General features: G+C 43.0%; 1 protein-coding gene across 1 annotated transcript; it reads right to left on the bottom strand.

Moving 5' to 3' along the window:
- Window positions 1–3,236: 3,236 nt before the first annotated feature.
- Window positions 3,237–23,959, bottom strand: NTMT2 (N-terminal Xaa-Pro-Lys N-methyltransferase 2). Its single transcript, XM_058030690.1, has 4 exons — window positions 23,806–23,959; window positions 14,757–14,932; window positions 6,817–7,066; window positions 3,237–3,511 (listed from the first exon to the last, which is right to left on the bottom strand). The coding sequence occupies exons 1-4, from the start codon at window positions 23,957–23,959 to the stop codon at window positions 3,237–3,239; spliced, it is 855 nt and encodes a 284-aa protein (XP_057886673.1).
- Between the last annotated feature and the right edge of the window lie 2,344 nt (window positions 23,960–26,303).

A 26,303-nucleotide genomic window follows, 5' to 3' on the forward strand; every position in this document is an offset into this window, starting at 1 on the left:
CTTGGGTGGTGGCTTGGCAGAAATGGGATTTACTGTGCTGGGCTAAGCCTTTACTCTGTGTGGTAGCCTGGGAGAAAGATGTGCTGGAAGGACAAACTGGGAATTTCATTAATGACCTGTCAGTGCTAATGAGGACTTGAGCTTGGAGGACCCTCAGTGTTCTGTGAGCCTTGTCCCAGACAGGGTCCTGATCTTGGATTAAATCTCTGGTAACATCAAGATCAGCAACAACTCTTACAATATGAGCACAATACAAATGGGATTCAAACCTCCAGGGAGCTAAAGACTTATTTAAATGATTGGTTTAAACAACAGCAAAATTGAGGCAGAGCCATTGATTTGAATGCCCAGTCCTTGAACACCAAAGAACAACTGATACACAGGTGATTTCTAAGCAAACTTTTCTGATTGAAATTTGTGATTATTTATTATTATTATTTTTATTTGCTATTGGTAAATTGCAGACAGCCCTGAATTTCTAAGCTAAGAAGGGCCCTTACTCAAATTAAGGGACATTTAAGGGTGGCCTGTACCAGATGACTGGGAGTTCTGGAATTCAAACATGCCTCAGAAAGGGAGGAAACCAAAATATTTTTCAGTCTGCAGCCTTCTCATGCATTTAAGCTCCTGAAGGACTTTGTTTCTTTACTCTTGGGATTCATTATGTCACCAGAAAAGCTTTACTATTTTACTGTGGAAGTAACATAGCCATGAAACATTAATTTCCAGGAATGTGGAAACCATGAAATGTGGGGTTTTCTACTAAATTAAGATTTTACTTTTCTCTCTTCTCACATAGTTAAGGGAACCAATTTTCGTTATATATTTATGTACATGCATTCTGGAAATTCTAATAGGAAAGATACACAAAACACAGGAAGGACATTTTTACATTGAAAAATGTATTTCACTGGTAACCACACTAGCAATTTATATTAAATTTTTCATCTTGAACCACTTTGTATTCTAAATCCATGGATTTAGAATTGGAACCATGTCTCTCATGACTGAACTGCACCAACTCAGCTGATATAATCCATTTGTAAAGGAAAATATGTAAATATTGCCTTCTTTTTGCTATAGGACTGATGCTTCTTTCTTGATAAAAAAAAATGTTACTTACTCAGTTTCCATGCAATACCAGCTGATGAGAATGGAAGAATTAGTCAAAACATTCCAGGAGCATCTTTGTTGTGGGAACCATAGGTTTCCAGGCTATAGGAAACACCAGAATATTCACCAAATCACCAGTGTGGTTTTCCTTAATGCTACAATTAGCCATGGAACATTAACAGAAGAGTTACTGGATAAGAGTTGATGGCAGAAAGCCTTCTGCCATAAACTGCTAATTCTCAACATGTGCAAACATATTGCCAGAGAAGATGAGTTATGCAATTAAAATCAAAACTGGAGATTTGTTATCAAAGGGCAGCAATGTGTACTAAAATCCAGCTGAGAGGCTCCCTTATCTTGTTATCTTCAGGCTTCTTTTTTAGTTAATCCAACACAGCTGACAATATTTGACACAGCCAATTGTGCCTGCTGTCATGTGAGGGATGTTTTATAGAGCTCCTTTCCCCTAGCACAGAGAGATTTGTCATAGAGCATCTCTTTACAAAGTCTGAAAAGCTTTTCCAGGATTGCGTTTCAGGGGAGTAAAATGTGATAAAAAATTCTGACAGAGTCAGAATTGATTTCTAAAATTTTGAACAAGCCTTAGTAACATTTTAACTGCAAGTTAGGTTAAAAGTTCAATTCAAAAGAAGCATTTCAGGTTGTCTGGATAAAAAAAAAAAAATTAATCTGCTTGAAAAACCGTGGTTGTGTAGCTTTCCCTCATAACAAATTTCAAAATTCCCCCCATCTTTAGAACGAAGGAGAATTCCAAATTCTGAATTTGTTTGCAAAATGAACTTCTGTCCTCCCACAGCACTTTCTGTGCCTCTGTGAAGAGGACAAGAAGCTTAATGTACAATTTCTGTGAGCCTTAAGGAGATGGGGCTGCATGTCAGTATTTTCAAATGCAGGCTTACACAGCTGCTATTTGAATGTAAATCATTGCTTTGGAGCTAAACTAACACTCTCTGCAGTTTAGCACAGTTGTTAATTAATACAATACTCTATTAGTTCTTCTTACAGCCTTACTATTAACGTTCCATGAAATCCCATTAGCTCTGCATATGGGGCCAGGCTTGTTCTGAATGTGGGAAAAAAGAAATGTACAGTGGTATGAATAATCAAGAGAGGCTTTCAAGTGGTTTCCACTGTGAACATCCAGAAAAAAAATTAAAAATATTCCAGAATGTAATATGTGGGGCAAGCTTTTCACAAAATTTCAATGCAAACATGCAGATATTTGTCAGCCAAGTTTTCCTCTGGAGTGTGAAATCCCTTATGCACCACTATTGTTCTACGGCAGGAACATCAGGAAGAGGAAGTAGCTCCTAAAAATGGAAAATTAACCAGTTTGTTTTATCGTCCAAATTGACAGAAATGAAAAAAAAAAAAAAAAAAAAACCAAAAAAACCCAAAACCCAAGCAAACAAACAAAAAGTCCAACCCCCCCCAAAACCCAACAAAAACTCCCAAATAACCAAAAAACCCCAAAACAACAACAACAAAAAGAAAAACCCACAAAAAATCCCACAAAAAAAACCCCAAAACTGCATGGCTGATGCCAACAAAAAGATAAAGCTTTTTTTATATTCTTGGTTTAAATATTTTAAAGTACAGGCAGAGAGTACAGCCAAAATTTCGGTGAAGTTTTCCAGAATTTACTTGAATTTCCTGCTTCAGTGACCTGACAGATCCTTCCTAAATTCCAAGAAGACTTAAGTGCCATAGTAAAAACCAGGCTTGTTAACACCTCATAGACAACACCCCAAAATTATTCACTACAACAGAAATTTCAGACCTTATTTTTTCTATTGGATGAGTTTTGTATAGTGTTGCCTCTGTTGGATGAGTGTTGTATAGTTAATGGAACAGAGGTCTGACAAGGAGGTCAGGAAAGCTTTTAAAAATGGAAAGAATGGTGGAGCAGGTAGGATTTAGGAGCAGAATGATGGAGCAGGTAGGATTTAGGAGCAGACTGTTCCTGGGAGAAGTTTTGTGGCTCTCTCCTGACCCTTTAGAAGCTGCTGCCCTGGAGCAGTGCATGGGTAGGAGCATCCCAGGAGGTGCTTTTCTCCTTCCCAGTTCATCCATATCCCAGTCCCTGGAGTGTCCCAGGGTAGTCAGGAGTGGCCAGGGCCCTTCTGCATGGCCAGCATCCAGACAGGGACACACTGCTCAGGGAAGCCCTCCTGCCTCTCCTCCCTGAGGATGGTGAGTCCGCTCATCTCAATGAGGCTGTGCAGGATGTTGAGGTCTCGGATGACGCTGCTGTCCAGGCAGTCCAGGGTGCAGCCCTCCCTGGCCACATTGTCCTTCAGAATGATCACCCCGTTGTCCTTCAAGCCACCCTGGCAGCGGATGAGGAACTCCAGGAGGTCTTTGTCTGTCAGATATCCTGTGGGTGAAAAGATGGTGTTTTAGGTTGGAAATGGGGGGGTGCGTTCTGTTCCTGTCCACCAGCTCCACACTCTTGAAAACCGGCAGCAGGACGTGCTTGCTGATCCGACCTATCCCAGAGCCACAGTCCAGGGCGCGGCTGGTGCCAGCTTTCCCCACCCCCTGGGGGATACAAGAAAATCATTGCAAATCTGAAAAACACCACCTGAAAAGAAATTACGGCAACTGTGTGTCTTAGGTTGAAAGATTTAGCTGGGGTGTGTGTTCTATTTACATCTGTCAGAGGTGGGGTGGTTCTCTGCTGTTCATTGGGCAGTTTTCTTTATCTCTGCCACAACCAATCCTCCCTCCAGGAGATCTCTTCTGTCCATGGGCCATTATTTATTAATTATCTTCTGTTCATGAGCCAGTGAGTGTCCCTGCATGGCTGATCCAATTCCATCATCCCATGGGGAGATGCTCCGCCCAGGGGAGGAGCCAAGCATTCCTACCTGGATACAATCTGAGCTTTGGGACACCACAGCAGCCTTTGCCCCCTGCATTGCCAGAGGAGCAGCTTTCTGCTGCCCTGCATTGCCAGAGGGAGCCCAGGCCCATCTGCAGCAGCCCTGGAGCTGCAGAGGAAAACTCCCCCCTTGTGCAGGATCCCTGCTGCAGCAGAGCCACAGCTGGCACTGCAGGAGGGCTGAGCCCCCATGGGATAGGGCTGGGACACCACCCTGACACACAGGGGCAGGGACTGCTCTCACTCTGGCAGTGGTTTGTTTTCTTGTTTTGTACTGTTCCATTTGTATTTTTAATTTTCCTATTTAGAACTGTTGTTCCTACTCCCATAATTTTGCCTGAGAGCCCCCCTTAATTTCAAAATTACAATAATTCAGAGGGAAGGGGATTGCATTTTCCATTTCAAGGGAGGCTCCTGCCTTCATTAGCAGACACCTGTCTTTCAAACCAAGACAGATCAAAAACAGATCGCCATTAACCATTCAGATATGTCAGAAGGGTGCCTTGATCCGAGTCTCCATGGCCTGTTTATTGCAGAAAATTATTATTCTAGTCCTGCCAGATTTAACTAGGAAATCTTGGGCAAATCAATGAGATCAACAAATACAAACTCCAATCAATATTTGGGATCCATAGTGGTGGCAGCAACAGATGTGGACAGAAGCCACTGAGGAGAGTGGAGAAAATAGTGGGTGCTGAAGGCTTCTTTAATCTGGTGGTTTAAGTTATAATAAGAATCAGTGGCAGGAGGCTGGAGCCAAACAAATTGATATAGGGAATAAGTGACAACTGTTTAACAGTGTAAGCAATTACCCATTTGAAACTACCACCAGAAGTGGGGTTTACCACCTCTTGAAGTCCTCAAACCAAGTGTGGTTGAATCTTTCAAGATACATTTTAATTGAACACAAACTACTGGCTTAGCAAGGGGGTAAAGGAAGGAATAGAGCAGCTTGGGATATAAAGTGGGTCAGACTAGATAATCCCAGTCCTCTCTGTTTTTTACTGCTAAAAATCTCTGTAACTTTGTGTAGCACTGTATCCCTCCATCAAAAAGAGTTCTGGATCAAAAATCCAGCAAAGAATGCAGTGTCAATTCCACAACAAATAAGCTCCCCATGTTACTCCAAACCCCATGGGATTTTTTGCAGATATGTATATATTATAAAATAGAGCTTTTTTTCCAGTGTTATTGGGATTCTGTTTCTTATCCTTCCTTCTCAAAGATCAGCAGTTCTGTGGATTACAGTGGTGCAGAGCTCAGAGAAAAGCAAAATGAGAACTCTCACATGTGAAACATCTAACATGAATAAACAAGGACAGGTGATGAGAAACTGAATGAAAAACTTGGTAAAAATAATCACCTGTATTTTCTAGTAAAACTATTTCATTTTCTTGATGGAAGACTTAAACTTTTATAAATGGAAGCTGTCATTTCAAAACCACATTTTGACATAGCATGTCAAGTTTCTTTAACCACTCCTAACAAAACCAAAAAAATAAAAAAGTAAAAAGCTCCAAACCCTAAAGCTGAATACCTTTCAAGTTGAAGGAAAATGGTAATTTCTATATGGAATGTAAGCTTGCACTTTTACTTGTTTTACAAAATGACTGCTAGGGCTCAGGTTCATATGCTTATGCATGCATAAGACAAATCAAGATTTCATTGGCGAGATTCATTGAAGCTTTTGAACACCTAATTTGGAACGTATTTTTCTCTTTACTTGGCTTTTGTTGTAGTTTGCTAAGAAAATGAGATCTTAGAGGTGTTTCTCTCTAGCAGACAGGCCTGCCCTTGCTCCATCAAATGAATTTGCTGGCATATTTGAGCCAAATTCAAGATAGGAGTAGAAGTTTGATTAATGATTAAGATGTCTCCATACTTCCTTGACAGTAATGGAGAAAGAAGATTCAGCTCTGTGTCTGTGCTAGGAATATGATATGCTCCCTTAGTTAGGAGCCACATATCTGACCAGCACAGCCTTAGATAGGTCTAAGCTCATTCCTCCTCATTTTGACTTGGATTTGCTCAAAAGGTGAGGCAGGAACTACATTTACTGCAATGACTCATTATTAAAGAAAAGCTAAAATACAAAGGAAAATTATGCTGCTGTAAAGGAATTTGTTCAGACCTCCTCTTGAATAATTCCTTCTGCCTTCTGAAACTGCACCCTGGACACGGCAGTTTACAGATTAAGAGAAAACCTTATTTTCACTGCACAGAATTTTTTTCTTTTGAAAGGTACATAGCCCTCATTATGTGATTACTCTAAATGCTGCAGGGCATTCACTGGGTGGCTGCAGGAGAAGAAGCAGATGTTTCTTATAGGAGAGGCTACCATGGGACATAGCAAAGGGAACCTATGTCTGATAAACATCAGTGCACATAATAAGACCTGAACTGATTTACAGGTATTGGTGATTCCACTATGGCTTTTTTCCTGATTGTTTCCTGAAATATCTCCAAGCCTGGATAGTCAGCAGCTTCAGAAACCACTGTTCACAAGTGTGGTCAGCCCTCTGTATCTCTCTGCACCTAAGAAAGAGCATTTCTGAACCAGAAAATCCCACCTCACCCTCAGCTGCCCCTTTGCATGCAAGCTGCCCTCCAAGATCTGGCATGTTTCTCCAATACATGGCCTGAAAAACCAACTTGATTTGCACCCAATGTGCACGTGGGGAACTCTCAGAAGTCTCTTGTGGTGCTTTAGGAAGTAGCCCCAAAGATCTGAGAACCTCCTTGGAGCAGAGGCTGCCTGTTCTGTGAGGTGTCAGGCCAGAGGATCACGCAGAACTAACCTGAAACCCACTGAATCCAGATGACGTCGTATCTTCGTGGGGCAGGTGTGAATTCCTGGAGGCTTTTGCAGTAGTACATTTCTACTCTGTCCTCCTTGCCCTGAAGGTAGTTTGGGACCTCAGCCAGGAAATTCTCCATCATGTCCACCAGCTCCACGCTCTTGAAAACCGGCAGCAGGACGTGCTTGCTGATCCGACCTATCCCAGAGCCACAGTCCAGGGCACGGCTGGTGCCAGCTTTCCCCACCCCCTGGGGGATACAAGAAAATCATTGCAAATCTGAAAAACACCACCTGAAAAGAAATCACAGCAACTGTGTGTCCTAGGTTCAAAGATTTAGCTGGGGTGTGTGTTCTATTTCCATCTGTCATAGGTGGGGCGGTTCTCTGCTGTTCATGGGGCAGTTTTCTTTATATCTGCCACAACCAATTCTCCCTCCAGGAGATCTCTTCTGTCCATGGGCCATTAATTATTAATTATCTTCTGTTCATGGGCCAGTGAGTGTCCCTGCATGGCTGATCCAATTCCATCATCCCATGGGGAGATGCTCCACCCAGGGGAGGAGCCAAGCATTCCTGCCTGGATACAATCTGAGCTTTGGGACACCACAGCAGCCTTTGCCCCCTGCATTGCCAGAGGAGCAGCTTTCTGCTGCCCTGCATTGCCAGAGGGAGCCCAGGCCCATCTGCAGCAGCCCTGGAGCTGCAGAGGAAAACTCCCCCCTTGTGCAGGATCCCTGCTGCAGCAGAGCCACAGCTGGCACTGCAGGAGGGCTGAGCCCCCGTGGGATGGGGCTGGGACACCTCCCTGACACACAGGGAGCAGGGACTGCTCTCACTCTGGCAGTGGTTTGTTCTCTTTTTTTGTACCTATTACATTTGTATTTTTAATTTTCCTATTAAAGAACTGTTATTCCTGCTCCCATATATTTGCCTGACAGCCCCCCTTAATTTCACAATTATAATAATTTAGAGGGAGGTACATTGAATTTTCCATTTCAAGAGTGGCTCCTGCCTTCCTTAGCAGACATCTGTCTTTCCAACCAAGACACTGTTACCCACTATGTGTCCAGCCAGCCTGGTGACTTCTCTCCTTATCTTTGCAGGGCTGTTGGGAGATTGATGAGAATCAGCACAGATTTGGGTACCTCTGTCTGAGCTGAGCTGGGCTCTCACACTCCTGGGCTCCTGCTGCTGGGACTTCTCACTGCATTTACTGCTGTACAGGAAGTTTTTTCTTGGTGTAAGAAGAGACAGAGTCTTTCACAAGCCTTGGCTCTATCAGAAGATCCACTACTCTCTGTAAAGTCCTTGCAACTTCAAATGTTCACACCTCACAGGGAGCTATGTGGCTAGATAAGCCTCATTCTGTGCCCTGGAAAGGCCAATTAAAAAGGAAGCATACACCAAATACTGCATGCAAGCAGTAACTTCTGCAGCACAGAACTCCTGAGGTGCCCATGGGCATTTCTGCAGGTACACAGAATCCCTGGGATCAAAGTGCAGTCCTCAAAATAAACTGTGTTTGAACAAAGTAGAACAGAGTAGAAGGTAACTTATGACAACTCAAGAAGTTTGGTCTGGAGCATATACAGAATTTCTCTTTTAGGCATAGAGACAAGAAGGATGATTGACTAGGTTTTGCTTAACTGTTCCTTCTTTCTTCATAAACGTCATCTTTGGACAGAGATAAGTCATGCAAAAATGTGGCACAAAGGCTGTGACTATGAGAAAATAATGAAGAGCTGTAAAAGAGGCTTTATAATGAAAGCTGTATTTCACCCCTAAAGCTTCCATTCTAGCTATAAAACAGCTCTTAAGAGCCCGCTGCTGTTCTGTAAAACAGAAATTCTGAGCCTACACATGCACTGACTGTGGGATAGGAGCTGCCCTGGCCAAAGCTATCTGTTAAGCAAACATATTAAAAGCAAATGTAAACACCTTTTCCCTGTCCTCTGGAACTGAGTGTTGAAGTGAAAGCCTTGGGCCAAAGTCCCTGCTGCAACCTCACTGCACTCAAAGGCAACAAGCCCAGGAAGAGTCTTGCTTTTCCTGCTTATTGGGAGAACACCCCCTGTGTAATGAACCCAGCATAAATCATGGAACTCACACTTTTTTGGCCTGGCTTCAGTGGGTAATTCAGTAGATTATTAAGGTCAAAGGACAGCACTGTCAATGACATGACTATGAATAGCCCAGGCCAGCATCTGATTACACGCAGTAATTGTAGAAAGAGCACACAAGGGCTCTCACCAGTCTCCAGGGCTGCTGCTCCCAATTTGTATGCCCAGGAAGATTAATCTCCTGATGTGTGCACGAGTCCATAGACCTTCAACCCAGCTGGGCTCTGGAGACTACCTGTTTGTAGTTAGCCAGAAAATGGGAGCCATTCCTCATCCACAGGCTGCACCGGGAACATATCCCATAGCTCTTTTATTCCAAAGGAAATTTATGAGTGCCCAATTTAGCTTCTGAGAACAATTTTGGGGTGTATATGTGTCCTAAAGGACAGTGATTCTGAATAATGGGAAGCAAGTAGTCAGAGGAGCAGTCAGTCTCAAGCTTTGAAGCCTGTTCTGGCTTATAGTTCCTGGTGCTTCTTCAGATCTTGGAAGCTCCTGCATGTGGCTTTTACTGAGAGGTAAAAGGTGAAGACTAAGAGGTAACAAGGAGTTCAGGAAAGGAGAAGGAACTGTGTCTTGGATCTTTACAAAGTGGATTCCCATCTTGTTGGCTGGCAGGTACACACAGGTCTGCACTGATGAGGTTAACAAAAAATCTTTGAGAAAGCTGCTGAGAAAACTGGGATGATTTACCAAAACCACCAACAGAATTAGACAAAAAAAAGCCAGGTAATTCCTTCAACATTTGTGCTTCACAGAATCCACAGTCATAGTAGGGACTCAAAACCGGGAATTCATCACACAAAACAGGGAATTCATCACTCAAAACAGGGAATTCATCTCCCGTGACACGTCACAGCAAGGACCTCTGATGACACATCTCCGTGTGCCATTGAGAAGAAGGAAAGGGAACGGTCATGGGAGATGAAGTTGGATCCCACACTTTGCTGAAAAGGAGTGAGAGCTCCCAGCAGTCAGTTGAGAAGCCCTGTGAAACACCACGGCTCCGTTTGTAATGAAAATGTTGACATAATTCCATGTTCAGCTAATATATTTTCAGTTTGGAAGTGCTTAGGGCTTTGACAGAGTATTAACATTTTCTTTGGAAGGCAAACATTTTCCCAAAAGTCTAATTGAGTTGAAAATCAGACTCCTTATTCAAAAAAATGGTATAAGTGAAAACTGTAAGCCAGAACAGGCTTCAAAATTTGAGACTGACTGCTCCTCTGACTACTTGCTTCCCATTACTCAGAATCACTGTCCTTTAGGACACATATACACCCCAAAATTGTTCTCAGAAGCTAAATTGGGCACTCATAAATTTCCTTTGGAATAAAAGAGCTGTGGGATATGTTCCCAGTGCTACTTCAGGCTTTGGAAGAGCAGAAAGGCAGTGAAGCTATGTATGACAAAAAAAGGAATCAGAGTTCAAGGAAAAGATAAAAATCCCAGTGGTTTTCCTTCTAAATAAACAAAGAAGAGCATGTTTTCAACATCTCTTCTATCACCTTGATCAGACTGGAGAAAAATCACCTTTCAAGAAGTTTTCACTCAGCAAGTCACCAATCACGCAGGTGAGTTGGGGGCAAGAGAGGTAGAAAGCGTTGAGGGCAGAGAGGGAGCCATAAAGTCAATATAATCTCCATCTGTAATATTTTACACACCTACAGCTCACAACCGACGCCGAATTAATGCTTCCTTTGTTTCCTTTATTTCCTTTTTTTTACTCCCTGCCTCCGGATCAGGCCCTTGGGAACACGGTGGCTGTGTGGACGTGGAGGCTGCCATAAATATGCGGGGCTGTAGCTGTGCTGATAACCCCGTACCTGAGACAGCCTGGAGCTTGTCTGCAGAGCCCTGCTGGCTCAGGCCATGTTGCTCTTGGTTTGAGTTCTGCCCACACACACATAAAACCTCTTAACTCCAGCACAGTGGCACTTTCAACCCCTCGCTCGACTCGCCCGCGGAGCTGAAATATCAGTGAATAAAATATCAGTGAAGCCCTCAGCCCCTTCCTGTAATTCCTTCCATGTGCCCAAGGCAAGATGAATTCTTTTCTCCAAAGAAATCTGTAGCTCAGCTTACAGTGGTGCTAAGGATCGTGCTAAGAAATGCCATACCTGAAGGAATGCAACATCAGTCATGGAAGGGAAATGTCACTGTGTGGCATTTCCACGCCAGCCAAACTAACTCAGGATGGGTAATTTGAGTGGAACCGGGCAAGTGTTTGTTCAGGGAGCACCGGTTTTGCCAGAATGCAGAGTTTTAAATGAATAAAACTCTCTGTGAAAGTGGTATTTCAAATTAAGAGAATAGTTTTTAGCCAAAAAAACCATGGGAAAGAATGTTGAAAATGTCAACGTACTTTTTTTTTTTTCTTCATAACTTTCCAGGAAAAAAGAAACCAAACTTGTCAACTTTCATTTCTAAAGAGCATTTTTTATTTTGGAACTGACTTGCGCTCTTGAAAACAAAGGGGAAATTTTTTCAGAGGGTGAAACAATAAAAATATTGTTCAGTTCATCCGAAACAAATTTTCCTATTTCCCAATTTTGTTAAACTTCTCTTAAAAGAGAAGTTTGCTTCACCTTTTTAGTGTGAAGCATATTGGTTTTTCCTATCTTGATCACCTTATGGGTTAAAAAAAATATTCATAGAGCCATAAACTCAGTAAGACAGGTCATTAGTGTTATTGTCACTGCTACAGAAAGCCACTAAATATCTGTATCTGGTTGAGCAGGACTCAAATTTCAGTAGTAAGAAAGAAAAATAAGTAACATAATCAATTGGCTACATCTCAACAGGCTTTAACAAACTGAATCAGAATAAGCAAAAGGTGCAGACTCCTTTCTGTTGCTTTTTTATTTTTTTCTTGTTTGATCTTGGCCATTCAGAGTATCCTTTCTATCCCTGGCTAATTATAGGAGTGGGAATTTTGCTCTGGAGTATTTTGTATCTGTCATCACAGCTGATGCATTGGGTATGATTCCCCTTTGGCATGTGAAGCTCTGTCACAGACTGTACTTCTTTTCTTTTCGGGTCTCGGAGAGGTGACACAAACCTGCTGCAGGAAGCTGCATCTGTGTGATGTCTAGGAAGGGAGAAATCTTCCCCTGAGCACACACTTCTGCACCTCTTGAATTCCACAAATGTCCTTAAAACAAGACTTAAATAAAATTTAAGGAATGTGCCTTGACTGTGTTTCATTTTCCTTCTGAAAATGCTGTTTTCAAAAATGTCATGTGTCACTGTCATATTTTCTGAAAAATACCTTCTCCAGGATTTTTTCCTGGGAAGCTGAAAAGCCTCAGAGAAAAAGGAAAACAATAATTATCTCATTTGCTTCTGCTGTGTTTTCCTGCTTTGGAATGTGGTTGGAGATTGTTTATCCAACATGTGAATTGTTTCTACTTAATGACCAAACACTGTGTCAGACTCTGGAAGGAGTCACAGATTTTTCATTAGTATCTTGTTAAATCTTCTGTCTGTATCCTGTCTCTATTCTTTAGTATAGTCTTAGTATAGCATAAATATATAATATAATATAATATAATATAATATAATATAATATAATATAATATAATATAATATAATATAATATAATAATAAATTAGCCTTCTAAGAACATGGAGGCACATTCATAATTTCCTTCCTGCCACAGGGGACCCCAAAAATACCACAGTCATGCAGAAATGTTACCATCAGCTTCAGCTCCTCACTGAACCTCCTCTGTATTTTCTCATTTTGTGTTTGTTGACAGTGTGACACAGGGAGGCTCTGAGAAGCCTTTTTTGCCTCAGCATTAATACAAATGATTGTTGATGCAGAAAAATGCAGCTATTCACTTGTGTTTTGCTGGCTCAGAGCCCCAAAAGTCTTCCTCTATCAGATACAGCAAATTTTGCCATCACTTGCCCTTCACAGCTCTGCATGATTTTTATCTGCTGTCAAGCCACACTAATTTCACTCATTTTCCACCCCAATCCATTTAAACTGTGCCCTTTTTTTTTTCCCATATACAACATCTAATTAACCTATTGAGCTTTCTTCCCACATTGGATCATTAAGGCTAAGAAAAGGTCATCTGCCTATCCCAAATTTGTACATTTGAGCAGAAAATTAAAGATCTATGGCAGCATTATATAGAACTAGTCATTTTGTCAGCAGGAGAACATCACAAATTTGTTTGTGGATTCCTTAACCTCTCATACTGTTGTTGTGCTGATTTAGTGGGCTCCTTCCCTGGGAAAAGGGAAGGGCAGTCAGAAAACCATCAGGCCACACTTCTAAAGGTTTTCAGATTTCTAAAGACAGTTTTAGGACTCAACAGGATTTTCAGAAACCTAAGGAGCAAAGTGATACTGCTCTTAAAATCCCACTTGGCATCTCCTTGCAACCCAGGCCAAAGCAGACCTTTCAAGACTTTGCAGTCCTTTAGCAATGTGCCTGAAAAGGTGTTCAGTGACACTGGAGTGTTTAAGGAAAAATATTTTGCCTAATGTGTAGCCTCCTCTATATAATGTGTAGGAGAAGGTGGGTTTTGTTGCAGCATTCTCGGAAATATCTATAAATAGGCAAACCAGAAACTGGGCATTTAGTCTCAGCTAGTTTCCCAACTGGACTGCAAGAATTTGCACAGACAAATCTGCCACTGAAGCCAGCAAGGATTTTATCATGAAAGGTCCTGGTTCTACACTCAGAATTAATCCCTCACTAAATCCAGGTAAAAGAACTCCTCATTGCAGCTTGGGAGCATTAGAAAAGGTTGTAAAACAGGTAAAAATGATGTAGGACCAGGCAAAATGTGTATTTATTGTATTTGCTAGGAATACCCTGACAAAGGCAGGAATGATGAATCTGACTCCATGTTCTCAGAAGGCTAATTCATTATTTTATGATACTATATTATATTAAAAAATACTATACTATGCTAAAGAATACAGAAAAGATACTAAATGCTAAAAAGATAATAATAATAAAATCTTGTGACTCTTTCCAGAGTCCTGACACAACTTGACGCTAATAGGCCAATGAGTGAAAAAAACTCACAGCAGAATCCAATGAAACAATCACCTGTTGGTAAACAATCTCCAAACACATTCCACATGAGCAAAACAGAAGAAAAACAAATGAGATAAAAATTGTTTTCCTTTTCTCTGAGGCTTCTCAGCTTCCCAAGAGAAAAATCCTGAGCGAAGGGATTTTTTCAGAGAATGTGGATGCCACATGTATTCATGCTGAAAAATGACCTGGTAGAACACATGACTAGCCCCAAGGACAGTGGTGACTGCAAATCAAACATGACACACAATGCCATTTAAATCAGGTGTACCTGGGCACCGTGCAGGTCATTTTTGACACATCACCACTGTCACTTCATATTTTCTGAAAAATCCCTTCACCCAGAATTTTCCTCCTGGGAAGCCTCAGAGAAAAGGAAAACAATTCTTATCTCATTTGCTTCTCCTGTGTTGTGCTCATGTAGAATGTGTTTGGAGATTGTTTACCCACAGATGATTGTTTCATTGGTTTTTGGTGTGAGTGTTTTCACTCATTGGCCAATTGAGGCCAAGCTGTGTCAAGACTCTGGAAAGAGTCACAAGTTTTCATTATTATCTTTTTAGCCTTTTGTAAGTATCTTTTCTGTATACTTTAGTATAGTTCAGTATAGCATTCTTAAATATAATATAGTATCATAAAATAATAAATTAGCTTTCTGAGAACATGGAGTCAGATTCATCGTTCCTTCCTCCATCTGGGGGCAACCTAAACACAATCCACCACTGCTCCTTGCAGAAGATGAGATGAAATGACTCACCCCAACAAACTTCCTGAGGAATTCCCGGGAGGATTCCACATCGGTGTTGGAGAGCTCGATGTAGTCGCCCATCATTCCCTCCTCCGTGGCGGGCACCTCGCGGTAGAAGTGCTTGGCCCTGGCGTAGAACTGCATCTCCCCGTTGATCACTTGGCTTGTCAGGGCGTAAAGCTTCACTGCAAGCAGTGAAAATCACCGTTATAAACCTCCATTTTATTGTTAGTGACAGGTATTTCTGCCTGAGCTGATTGCCCCATGTGGTGGTGGAGCAGCAGGCCCAAGGCCTACAGACCGAATCCTGACCCGAGCCCGCAGGAGCCATGAGGGAGCTGACAGCTCTTTGTGGGAACAGAGCTCTGCAGCAGTGAAAAACAACTTGTTTTTCCTCAGAAGGAGCTCTAAGACTATGGAAATCAACCTGCTTTCCCTGAGAAAGAACTCTAGGACTGTGATAAACACTAGCCACGTGTATGAATTGGTTTTACACTAGATATAGAAATGAAAGTTATCTCTCACAAACAACCCTTCCTGCATGAACACACCAGGAGTTTGAGTGACCAATCAATACAGGGCAACAACTTGTGACCAACTGGGGATAGACAGGGGATGTTCTTAAAAAATCCTATAAAAGGGTTTAATAAAATAAACTGGGTTGGATCCTTTCTTTTTACACTGTAAAATGTGTCCTGCATCCCTCTTTATGGAGCGCCACAGCGACACTCCAGAGGCATAATGATGAATGTTGGATTTTACCCTTTTCTGACCCAGAGATGGGGCAACTGAGAGGCGTTTTAAAAACTTTTATTCCATTTTCAATCTCATGAGAAGGGTGAGACAATACAGATGTTATAATTCACGCTATCACAATGAGAAGCCAATTATTTCTTAATTACAATACACTAGAAGTGTTTCTTGGCCTATCAGCTTTTGCCACACCATGCTGTAAATGCCTTAGAGCCAATCATCTAAAACTACCCCTTGTGGGTCCTACTACAATGCATCTTTCATAGTTCTATTTCTCCAAAGTATCCAGTCTTATTTACAAAACCATCCTTTGAAACTTGTTTCTAGTTCCATTTCTCTCTCAGCAATGTCTTGTCCTATTCCCTGGCATTTCTAAGTCAGCATTTCTTATCTCAAGGTTTAGATACAGATGCACACTATGTGAGTCTTCTGCCAGGGTTTGAGAATTTTCTCAAATGCATTTCCCACAGATGAAGACCTGTAAACTTAAGTTGAGCCTTCAAAACACCAAATCCATTTCTAAAGCAACAGTGGAAGGAAAGGTGTGGGATTGAATCCTACAAGGCCTTGCAGAGATCCAGCCCTCCTCATGAAAATTTGGTGCTTTCCAGGTTCAGAAGTCATTTCAATCATCACACTGTGTTTTCATGTCAGTGAAAAATCACTTCAGGTTTGAAGTGAACACACATGTCAAAGATATCAAGTGGTCTGATTTTTCCTGGAAAAGCTGTGGGCAGCATTTACTACTGTGCAGGGTCATCATTTCTGCTCTCACTGACCTAACTGCTGTGCAGATTTCCAGAAATGCTTTCCAGCTATTGACAGCTGCTCAGGGAGTGCCCCAGGAGGAGAGGGGATGAATGAGGCACTTGCTCTGGTTTATTTTTAGTGACACTCTATGGTCTGTGGCAGTGCAAGTAAGCTGAACCAAGGAGCAGATGGTAGTCTCAGACCTAAATGAGTACACAGGGGGGACACAGTTTAGAAGAGACAGTCCTAAATTTTCATCTGGCACAGGTCAAGGAGCAAAGTAATCAGTGGGTGATATACTGAAAGGTTCCTGTGTGCCAGAGGCTTGGAGGTTTCCTTCCATGGCTTGGCTACATTGCTGGTAATATACAGCAATCAATATTTTGAAGCTGTTTTATTAAAATCTGTGAGTTTTGCTGGATAAAGGGCTATTTTGCCCTGTTCTTTAAAAACTGAGGTGAATCTTCCACAGCCTGGGTTTTTCTGTACTGGATGTGAATCAGCTTATCAAAAGCATGGATTCAAAGTTCAGAAGTTTGGATTGAGGCAAGCTGTGAGTTTCGCTTGCACATCATCACCTCTCTTTGTCTCGTGTGTGCACACAACTGCCCACAACTGTGTGTGTGACAGATCCTCCACCAAAAACACAACTAAAGACAGTGAAAACCAAGCAACGAGGAGGGACAGAGTCACACTGGGATGAACCCTTTGCAAGCACCACCTTGCAGTGTGAGACCAGCTCTGCTGCAGCTTCCCATTGCTCCCAGGGAACTGGAAATGCTCCAGCAGCAAACACCTTCTGAGCTCATGGCAGGAGAGGGAGGGAGAGCTCCCTGCCAGCTGCACAGAAGGACCAGGCAGCAGTTCTTTGTCCCTGCATCTTCAAACTTCCATGGGAGCACTGCCAGCTCCTGTGGAAGGGGCTGAATAGGCTTGTGCAGGCCAGGGAACAGGAATTATGCCCTCCACATGGAGGAGGAGAGCAAGGCCAGAGGCCCTGAATATAAACCTGGAATGTGTTTAATTGAGGGCAAGCAAGCTCAGCAGGGAATGATAAGTGTGTGCCTGCCCATCCTCAGCAGGAGAGTGACATTTTGGAGGCAAATGAAGGGGGGACAAAGGAAGTAGGATAGGGAATAATTACCACCGAGGACCACTCAGAACAGAATAGTGCTATTGGGTTACATATAAGCAGCATGCCCAGCATATCCCTCATCCAACAAAAGCAGCATTACCAGCCCCTCTTGTCATCACCTGCTTAAGTCAACTGCTGAACGGATACTATTAAAGCTTTAATCCATTACACATTTATGTTATGCCTGAGAAATTTATACCACAAGAAGCACTGAGCCCAGCAAGGGTCAAACCTGGGAGTTTTACACACTCCACTGATTATATTCACATACTCAGAAGAAACCATTTAGCTGAAGAAATTAATATGAAGGGGGCAGCAGCCAATCCCCAGAACAACTTGGCCAGGGTGGCTCCCAGAGCCTGGGAAAAAGACTCCATCCATAGCTGGGATTTTCCCAGTAAGGAATCTCTGTCCTTATCCAGAAGTGGCACCATCTTGTCTTCTCTGTGTCTGCTTTTGCTCTGTTTCAGAGGTCAGCCTGTCTGCTGAACACAACTGGGTCCCTATATGTTGGCTTTGTGAGATTTTCCATGTAAGATGAGATTTTCCACATAAGAACCCAGTGATGATTCCAGGGGTTGTTCCATGGACCTGTCAAGGGACAGTGATTTATCCCATTTTGCTGGATTGAAAGGAAGGACATTTACAGGCAGTCTGCACACCAGGACAGCATGAACAACAAATATTCAGAGTCCTTCTACTCAAAACATGAGCCTGACCTGCGGCAACACATGGGGACGATATGGTGTTCAGGATATCAGATCTGGAGTGTCTGCTCTCACATTTCTCACTCAGAACCAGTATCAGGCTTGCAGAATTCCTGCCAGGACTTGCATGCACACACCAGCTGACTGCAGCTCCTCCTGGGCCATCTGGGGCCCCAGAGCCCTGCCCTACGTGCTGGTATCTGAAACCAGCTCTGGGTGAGCATCCACAGGGGCTTCTCCACACATTAGACTGTGCAAAGATTATTATTAAGATTATTATTATGCATGTCTCCCAACCCAGGGCATGCAAGGACACAGGACAGTGCAAAGAGGGGCACTGTACCCCAGATTTTCTCCTGTGGACCCACAGCCTCACTTGTACAGTGTGAGATCCACAGAGGTGATTTGCACCTCTCGCTCCTTCAGTGCTGCTCCTCCCTCTCAGGAATTTGCAGCGCTGCCAACTCTCCCAATGCACAGCCCAGTTTTCCAGACACAGCCAATCAACCTCACCTCTGATCTGCCTTGCAGCTGTGCCTGGCATGCAGGCTCCAGCAGCACCACAGGGAGGAGGAGGAGGTTTGCCAGCTTGCAGGAATCTGCCCCGAAAGAGAAGTGCCACATGTCCTTGGTGGCTGTCAGGGCTGCAGCCATGCCTCTCCCTCATCACAGGGCCTGCCTAGCCAGAGGCATCTCCCTTTCCATATAGGACTGCCTCATGCATCAGGAAATTAAATACTTGTGAGGCCTGCTATGGGTACACGGGCTGCCTTCAACAAATTCCATAAAGTAGGGCATGAGCAGGATAGAACAACACAGGCTGCAACTTCCTCAGACATCACAGGGCAGGCAGCTGGCTAACATATGAGGTTCTCACTGTTAAGGCAGGTAACTTGTAAGATTTAAAGTCAGAAATGTGTTTCCAGTAAAGAAGAAATGTTTTCATGGCACACTTGTGCCTCAGCTGAATCTGCTGGCAAGTTCCCAAGGGAAGATGGTTGAAGCAGACCCACTGCTCAGGCAGGCTGAGGGCACCAAGTGGCTCCCTAAAGGTCACTCCAGTCATGAGACATCAATAATTTTCAGTCACTGCAAACACAGTCTGGAGGCAGAGTGGTGATCTACAGCTGAATGCCAGCCAATGTGGACTAGACAGACACCGTCCACCTGAGCCTTTTGCCCTGCAAAGTTCAAAACATTACCTCTCATATTTTCTTATGGATCAGTTAAAAATGTTGTTTTCCGGTGCATTTGGTCTAAATCTCTTAAGAAATGGACCACTTAACACATAAGACCCAGTGCAATTCCAACCTGCAGCATGCTGACTTACAGTTCTTGACTTCAACTAAATTTCCCTGGCAGAAGTAAATGTTGCAAGTAATTTTTTTTGAAGTTTTTATTTGTGAACATTATTTTGTGGCTCCAATTGCTTTCTGCAAGATACTGAACTAATTCCAGTTTGGCTGAGTGCTCCCATTTAAATGCAACATCTGCTTTGTGCATCAGTTGAAAAAGAGTTATCTGTGTGCGTGGAAGAATCTACCTCTCTGCTGTGGTCTGAGTACCATGTAAATTCTGCTTTATGGAGGATGAACATCCTGCCACCCCCAAAGCAGGTTTTACTTTTAGCCACGTGCCTCACATGCAGGAATATTTGTCTCCAGGGGTGGATCTTCTCAGTTTTCCCCTGCAGATCTCAGCCCACTGGCACCCAGTCCCACAGCTCGTGCAAACACGTGCATCATTTCCAGCATCTGAGTAGCTCCAATAAAGTCCACTGGGCTTAAGGGCTCACACACACATTTAAGTACATTGTTGGATCAGGGCCTGAAGTTACTCATGTCTTTTATTTATAAATGTTAGCCAGGTCTGTAAAAGTGACATGTTTCTCTTAAGAGGCTGTGATACCAGATATGCTCTGCTCCTAAGTAAACATGCCCAGAAGAGCTCCACCACTGAGCCCAGCAATGGAGTGGGGGGAGAATGGAGCTAGCAGGGTTTGGAGGAAGGTTTGGACCGTGCTGACCCTGGGCAGCACTGCAGGATTCAGTGTGAGGCTTGGTTTCAGTGTTGTTACTCATAAATTGGGGTAAGCACATGCTTAACTTCCCTGCTAGGTCACAGTGTTGCTCTAGTCCTTTACACAGAGATTCTGGCTCCAGTCTCGAAGCCTGAGAAGCTCAGCTCATTTCTGCTCAGGTCCACTTTGAACTGAGCTGGAAACTGTCATGATGCAGAGATGTTCAGACCTGCCACATTCTGTCCTATCCATCACAGAGAGCACTGGATCACAGGACAGTCCAAGTTGAAAGAGACTTAAGGAAGTCTTTGGTCCAAACTGCTGCTCAAAGCAGGGACAGACATGATGCCAGATGAGGCTCAGCAAGGTTTAGAGAGCCTCCAGTGATGGAGAATTGTACAACTTCCCTGAGCAACCTGTTCCAATGCCTGACTGTCCTCACATAAAAATATTTTTTTCCTTATAGCCAGTTTAGACTACTTTTGATTCATGGCCACCAGCCCCTGTCTTTATGCTGCACACAAATGTGCAGATCTTAGCTCCATCTTATTTATGACCTTCCTGTAGGTACTAGCAGGGTGATTTTTGGTCTCTCTTGTGGCTGAACATGCCCCATTCCCTTTGTCTGTCTTCTCCAGTTCCCTCACCACGAGAGTGTTCCAACTCATTCCATGCCATTTCCTGCTCTGGCAGCTCAAGGCTCTTTTGCTACAGAAAAGGTGATCATTCCTTCACCCAACTAGCCATGCTTCTGTTAATTCATCCTGGATTCTGTTGGCTGCCAGGACATTGAGCTGCTGCCTACCAAAACCCCACCAGGATGAACTCTCTGGCCAGTCCATGGTGTTGCTGCCCAGGGCTTTTCCTATGCAGGTACATGACGTGGCTGTTGGGTTGGAATTTCAGTGGGTTTGAATGGCACTAGGTTGCTGCTGTCTCTTTCCTCCAGCCTGTTTAGGTGCCTCTGGATGGCAGTCCTGACTTAGAGTTTGTGGGCAGGTCCCGGCAGTTGGCTGCAATCTCTGGATGTGAGGATAAAACAGTCCTTCACCTCCTCCAGGTTACTGATGAGGATGGCAGGGGGGTTGAAACCAGATGAACTTCGAGGTCTCTTCCAGCCCAAACCATTCCATGGTTCTAAACAGGACAGGTCCCAGGACAGACCCTCATAGGATTCCATTGAGTTTTCCATTCAATTCCAAGATTTGACCCCGACTCTCTGAGCCAATCACCTGAACATTTTTTACTTGCCTGACTGTCCCTCTATCCAGACCCTGCCATCACAGCAGGATGTGAATTTCCCTGGATGTGTACTCACAGCACATGAACCACTCCACCTGTGTGGGAGTCCCAGTTGTGGGTTTCTCTGGGTCTGGATTGAAGGCATTTGAGATAGTATTTCATGTTCAGACTCAGGTGTTTATTATTTCTTATCAGTAAAACAGTCTCACTACTGTGAGTTGGGCAGCATTTCATTAGAAGGCACAAAATGGCCAACAATCTCTTGTTCCAAGGTCTCCTAAGACTAAACTATCCAATTAAGAACTGACACCTGGATTATTTCCCCTTTTAGCCCAAAAACTGATCCCAAAGAGCCCACAATGGGGACTTTTCCGCCCAATTACAAAATGCCACCCAAACCCATGAAGAAGAAACCCAGGACAACACCCTGTGCCCCCCATCTTGCTTCCATCCACAGCACACTAAAAACCCCAAACCCTAAATTTCTCACCAAGTGATACACCTACACTACTCTCTATAATCTATTTCACACTTCTGTGGATTCCAGTCTGTGTTGAAATCTAGGAAGCTTTCTCCATGAATGAGGGTCAATGCTCTCCTGGGGATCAGGGCACCCCAGAGCAGACAGAGAAATATTCCCTGTGGTGCCCTGGCTTTCCACACACCTGTCCTCATGCCCACTTTTACTTCAGGGCAATAACCAGGGAGTCAGACACATGGTGCAAATTCACCTGAAGGCTGGGCTCACAGAGCATCTTCCATGGAGTCAAAGTAACTTGGGTAGGCTGGCAATAAGCTCGTAAAATCATTAGTTAAGTTTTAATGAGCTAGGTCATGAAAAGCCTGGCAGAGAGGAGCTTTGGTCTGATGGGAACATTTTCCAAAGCTTGTTGGCCAGGAATGGAAATTCAATAAAGTTCAGACAAGAAATAAGTATAGTTTTATGAGGGAAGCAATTAGGCCTGGAAACAGCTGAGTGGTGCCTGATGGGTTCTCAGCCATTTGAAACACTTAAACCAAGGTATTTCTGTGTTCATAAATAATTTCTGTGTTCTGTGACCCAGACAAGTTACAAGCACGATGCCAGAATTTTTACACTCAATTCTAAGTTAGATGCTCACAGTGGTACCTTCTAACCTTAAAATGAGGCAGTGGTACTTACACTAACAGCTAACACTGTAGAAAATCCTGCTCAGTTCCTAATAAGTTGTGTTTATTTTCAAAACAAATGAAAGAATAACATTTACATCAACTTCATGAGATTCCATCAACCTGTAATTGATTTTTCCTTCCTTTCCATCTTTCCTCCTTTTCCATTGTTCACAGCTACCTACAGCTTGGGATAGGAGTATTTATCTTCCATGTTTCATTTTAAATAGCTGCAGATATTGCTGCATTAAAAATACTACAATAATAAATATATTATATAAGTATATTTATTAATAAATATAGTATACTATTTATTATAATAATACTAAATTGCACATTAAAAATACTAAGATAACATGGAAATGTTTGCTTCTCTTTACAGGATTAATGAATTCTACCCTCTTGAGCAGAGTCATCATTGGCATCAGTACAGTTCACACAAATAGGTAAGATATTTCTTTTGCCTAAATGGATCATTCAATTAGAAAGGAACCCTCAAGAATTCACTTAAACAGATTGCACAGGCTCATCCATCCCATCTTAAAATTCCTACAGGTCTGGCATTGAGTGTAGGCTGAACAATTCTGCTTAAAACAGAACATGCTGACATAATACAGACTGGAGTCAAATCTACTTTTTAGCTTTATTCTCACAGGGAAATTTTGTTTCTTATTCAGAGTCAAATTTGCATAAGAAATGAATGTTCATTTTCTACATCTTAAAAAAAAAAAAAAAAGGCAAAAAGCCCACCAAACCCCCTTGGCATTCTGTACCAAAGGCTGTCATTAAAATTTGTCTATAAACAAATTTTTGGAAGCATTTTCCTCCCAGCGAGCAAACAGGTAAGACAATCTGCTGCAGAGATCTGTGTAACAAAGACTCTTGAAAAAAAAAATTTAAATCACCATCTTTCAAGATGGTACAAAAAAGAACCACCTGCCAGCTCTTCTAGTTTTGCATTTGTCCTTCCAAGCTCCAAACAGGTCAAAGCACGTTTTACTCAAATGATGGCAAAAATAGGAAGGGTCAGCCAGAAACCAAACTTCTCCCTCACTCTTGCAAGCCTTTCCCTCTCCCTCCTCTAAAATTCTGGGGAGTATTTAGGTGAAACAACAGACTGCTGGATTGGAGGGAGTTGGGAGACACAGTTCCAAACTCTTTAGTGAGCGCTGCTGCCTTTTTGAGCTGGGTTTCTCAAAACTACTCCTCCTCCTCAGTGCCAGTGAGGTGTTTGTCCTCCACCTTCCGACACAATCCATCTTTCCAGAGCACACACGGACACTCCTGCCCACAGCTACTCACCCAGGGGGAGCTTTTCCAGCAGGTAGAGGTAGCACTTGAAGAAGTCGTTCTGGATCGCCTTGTGCAGCACGAAGGACATGCTGTGCCGACAGAGCTCCTCGTCTGTCTTGTGCCAGCGAGACTTAAAGGCCAAATGTGCTGCTTTATAGGCCATGATGAAGGTTTTTTTTTTTTTCTGGGAGAATGGGCTGCTGTTGTGGCTGGTGTTCTCTGGAGGAGCTGTCCTTTCCACGGGGGCAGAGGGAGAGTCATTTAAATTGTGGCAGTGTGCTGTCATTCTATATCGGGGTGCGTGCCAGGGGGCGGAGGCGGGTGAGAGGGGGGTGAGAAATGCTGGCTCTTGGCACTGGCTCACACTTATCCCTGGAGTGTTGCCCTCTGAAGGAAGCAGGTGCTGGAAGTGGAAAAAAAAAAAAAAATCCACCAGGAAATTGCTCAGCCAATGTTAAAGTGTATCCGCTCCAAAAAAGAGTGGCTTTAATTCAATTGTTCTTTTATTAATCTGTTCAGCTTTCACTCCAAAAGAACTCAGATATTATGGAATCTCCCTCTTGCATCTTGCAGGGTGATTTTGTTTCTGTGTCTCTTCTTCACTATTGGTTCTTCAGTGCAGGGCACTCAAGAGGAAGGCCAGAAGACAGAACATAGATTTACCTCTACACAAACTGTGAGTCTTAATAAACAGTGATCCCAGCAAGCAAAGGTGGAATCCTTTTCAAGCTCTGTTTGCTCCAGGTGTCTGCAGTATCAGTACTCTGCACTGCAGAAACACAGTTGTGGGAACCTAAAAAATTAGAGGGTTTTGGGAAAGCTGCAAATGGCAAGGCCCAGAGGCAACAGAACTGTGATTAGAGCTAAGCAGCAGCCATGAGATAGGTCAGCAGAAAAATTATTTAAACTGTAGAAAAGCAAGGGCAAATAGAACCATGGTCTGTGTATTAAGGCTTGGCTAGAATAACTCTCTAAGCTACAGAAAAGTTTATCTAGCAAGATATTAGGAAGTTTGAAGCTTAATAATGGAGCTCTGTGCATTGTGTTTTAAGGCTTACAAGCAGGTATTGTATTGGAAATAAGCAAGCATTGTTTAACCAAAGGTACCTGTGCTTATTATAGTGGTTGGATGGAACTACTGTCAACGTGCTTTTGCTTTGTGTGACTGGTCAAAAGGTCAAAAAACTTTTAAAGTGAGTTGTAACATTGAGTTCTTATTCTGCTGCCTGAGATGTGATCTGGTGGCATCTTCCCATTGTCATAACCATGGAATGAGACTTATGCTGGAAAATCAAACAGCTCAAGGCACATTCCACAGCAGTTCCCCTCCCATTTGTGATTTGTACACAGACTCTGGCTGACGTCAACAATCAGGAAATTGGATGTTCCCAATACAAATGGGCTCCCCTACATCCCCAGCAGCACTGCAACCTCCTGACAAATATCTGACCAAGTTTTTAAGAACAGCACAAAGGTGACCCAGCCTTCATCGAGCAAAAGAAATCTTATTTGCAAAAATAGACTCGAGTTTCTTTTAAGCAGGATCAGTTCCCTAGTGCAGCTCACAGCTGATATGTGGCAGTTTGACTAGAAGTGTGCAATATCACAGGGTGGAAAACTTATAATTTAAGAGTTTAGAATACAGTAATATCTATAAAGCAAGATGGAGGTTTTAGGGTGTAGGTTGGTCCTTCTTCACCTTCTTCTCCCTGGGTTTGGGTGGTTTTGTGTAATTGGATAAAAAAGTCCCCATTGCAGGCCATGGGTGGTTGCTTATTGGGTTAAAAGTGAAAATAATTCAGGTGTCATTTCTTAATTGAACAGTTTATCCTTAAAAAGTCTTGTAGAGAGAGAGATGGGGCTCCATTTTTAGTTTGTTAGAGTGAAGTGCTGTAAAGCTCAGGGTTGGTGAGACTGTCACATAGACACCTGAGTCCCAACAAGAAATACCATCTCACACATTTAATCCCAACCCTGGCAAAAAGAAGCAAAGAATCCACACCAGAGAGTGCCACAACAGCCAAAGGCAATCCTGGATTCACTCAGCAAAGTGAGGTTTTCTCTTAGCAGACACCATAAACCCCATGAGAATTGCTGGGCACAATGGCACCCACACTTGTCTTTCCATGGTACAGTTCTCACCCAATACAAACATGTCAGAAATAACAGTTCTGAAAAAAAAACCAGGGTTAGTTTTTCAGGGTGAATGTTGGTTATAAGTCTTTTAGATAAATTAATGATGGGTTTGACTCACAGCAGTCCTGCCCTACACAAAAAGAGTGAAGATCTCCAGAAGGCTGCATAAACACTACTTTTATTTTCTTATTATTTTACCTGCATGTGATCAAATCCCTGTTGCAGCTCTGTCATCTGTGAGTTGCTGTGGACACACCATTTCTCCTCAGATCTTAGTGCAGATAACCAAGTGAATATCAAGAGCACTGAGCCTTTTAAAGCACTTCCTACTGCTGTCAAAGCTTAGATCAAACAGATTTGTGCCCAGAACT

This window comes from Melospiza georgiana, chromosome 9, assembly GCF_028018845.1.
Source record: "Melospiza georgiana isolate bMelGeo1 chromosome 9, bMelGeo1.pri, whole genome shotgun sequence".
Classification (NCBI taxonomy): Eukaryota; Metazoa; Chordata; class Aves; order Passeriformes; family Passerellidae; genus Melospiza; species Melospiza georgiana.

Bases quoted from the DNA above. Each gene is read 5' to 3' on its own strand.
- NTMT2 (XM_058030690.1), bottom strand. From the start codon at position 23,959: ATGGCCTATAAAGCAGCACATTTGGCCTTTAAGTCTCGCTGGCACAAG. The intron at 7,067-14,756 runs GTGAGTCATTTC...TGTATCCCCCAG, and splicing joins TCCTCAGGAAGTTTGTTGGG to GGGGTGGGGAAAGCTGGCAC. The intron at 3,512-6,816 runs GTTAGTTCTGCG...TTTCACCCACAG, and splicing joins CTGGATTCAGTGGGTTTCAG to GATATCTGACAGACAAAGAC.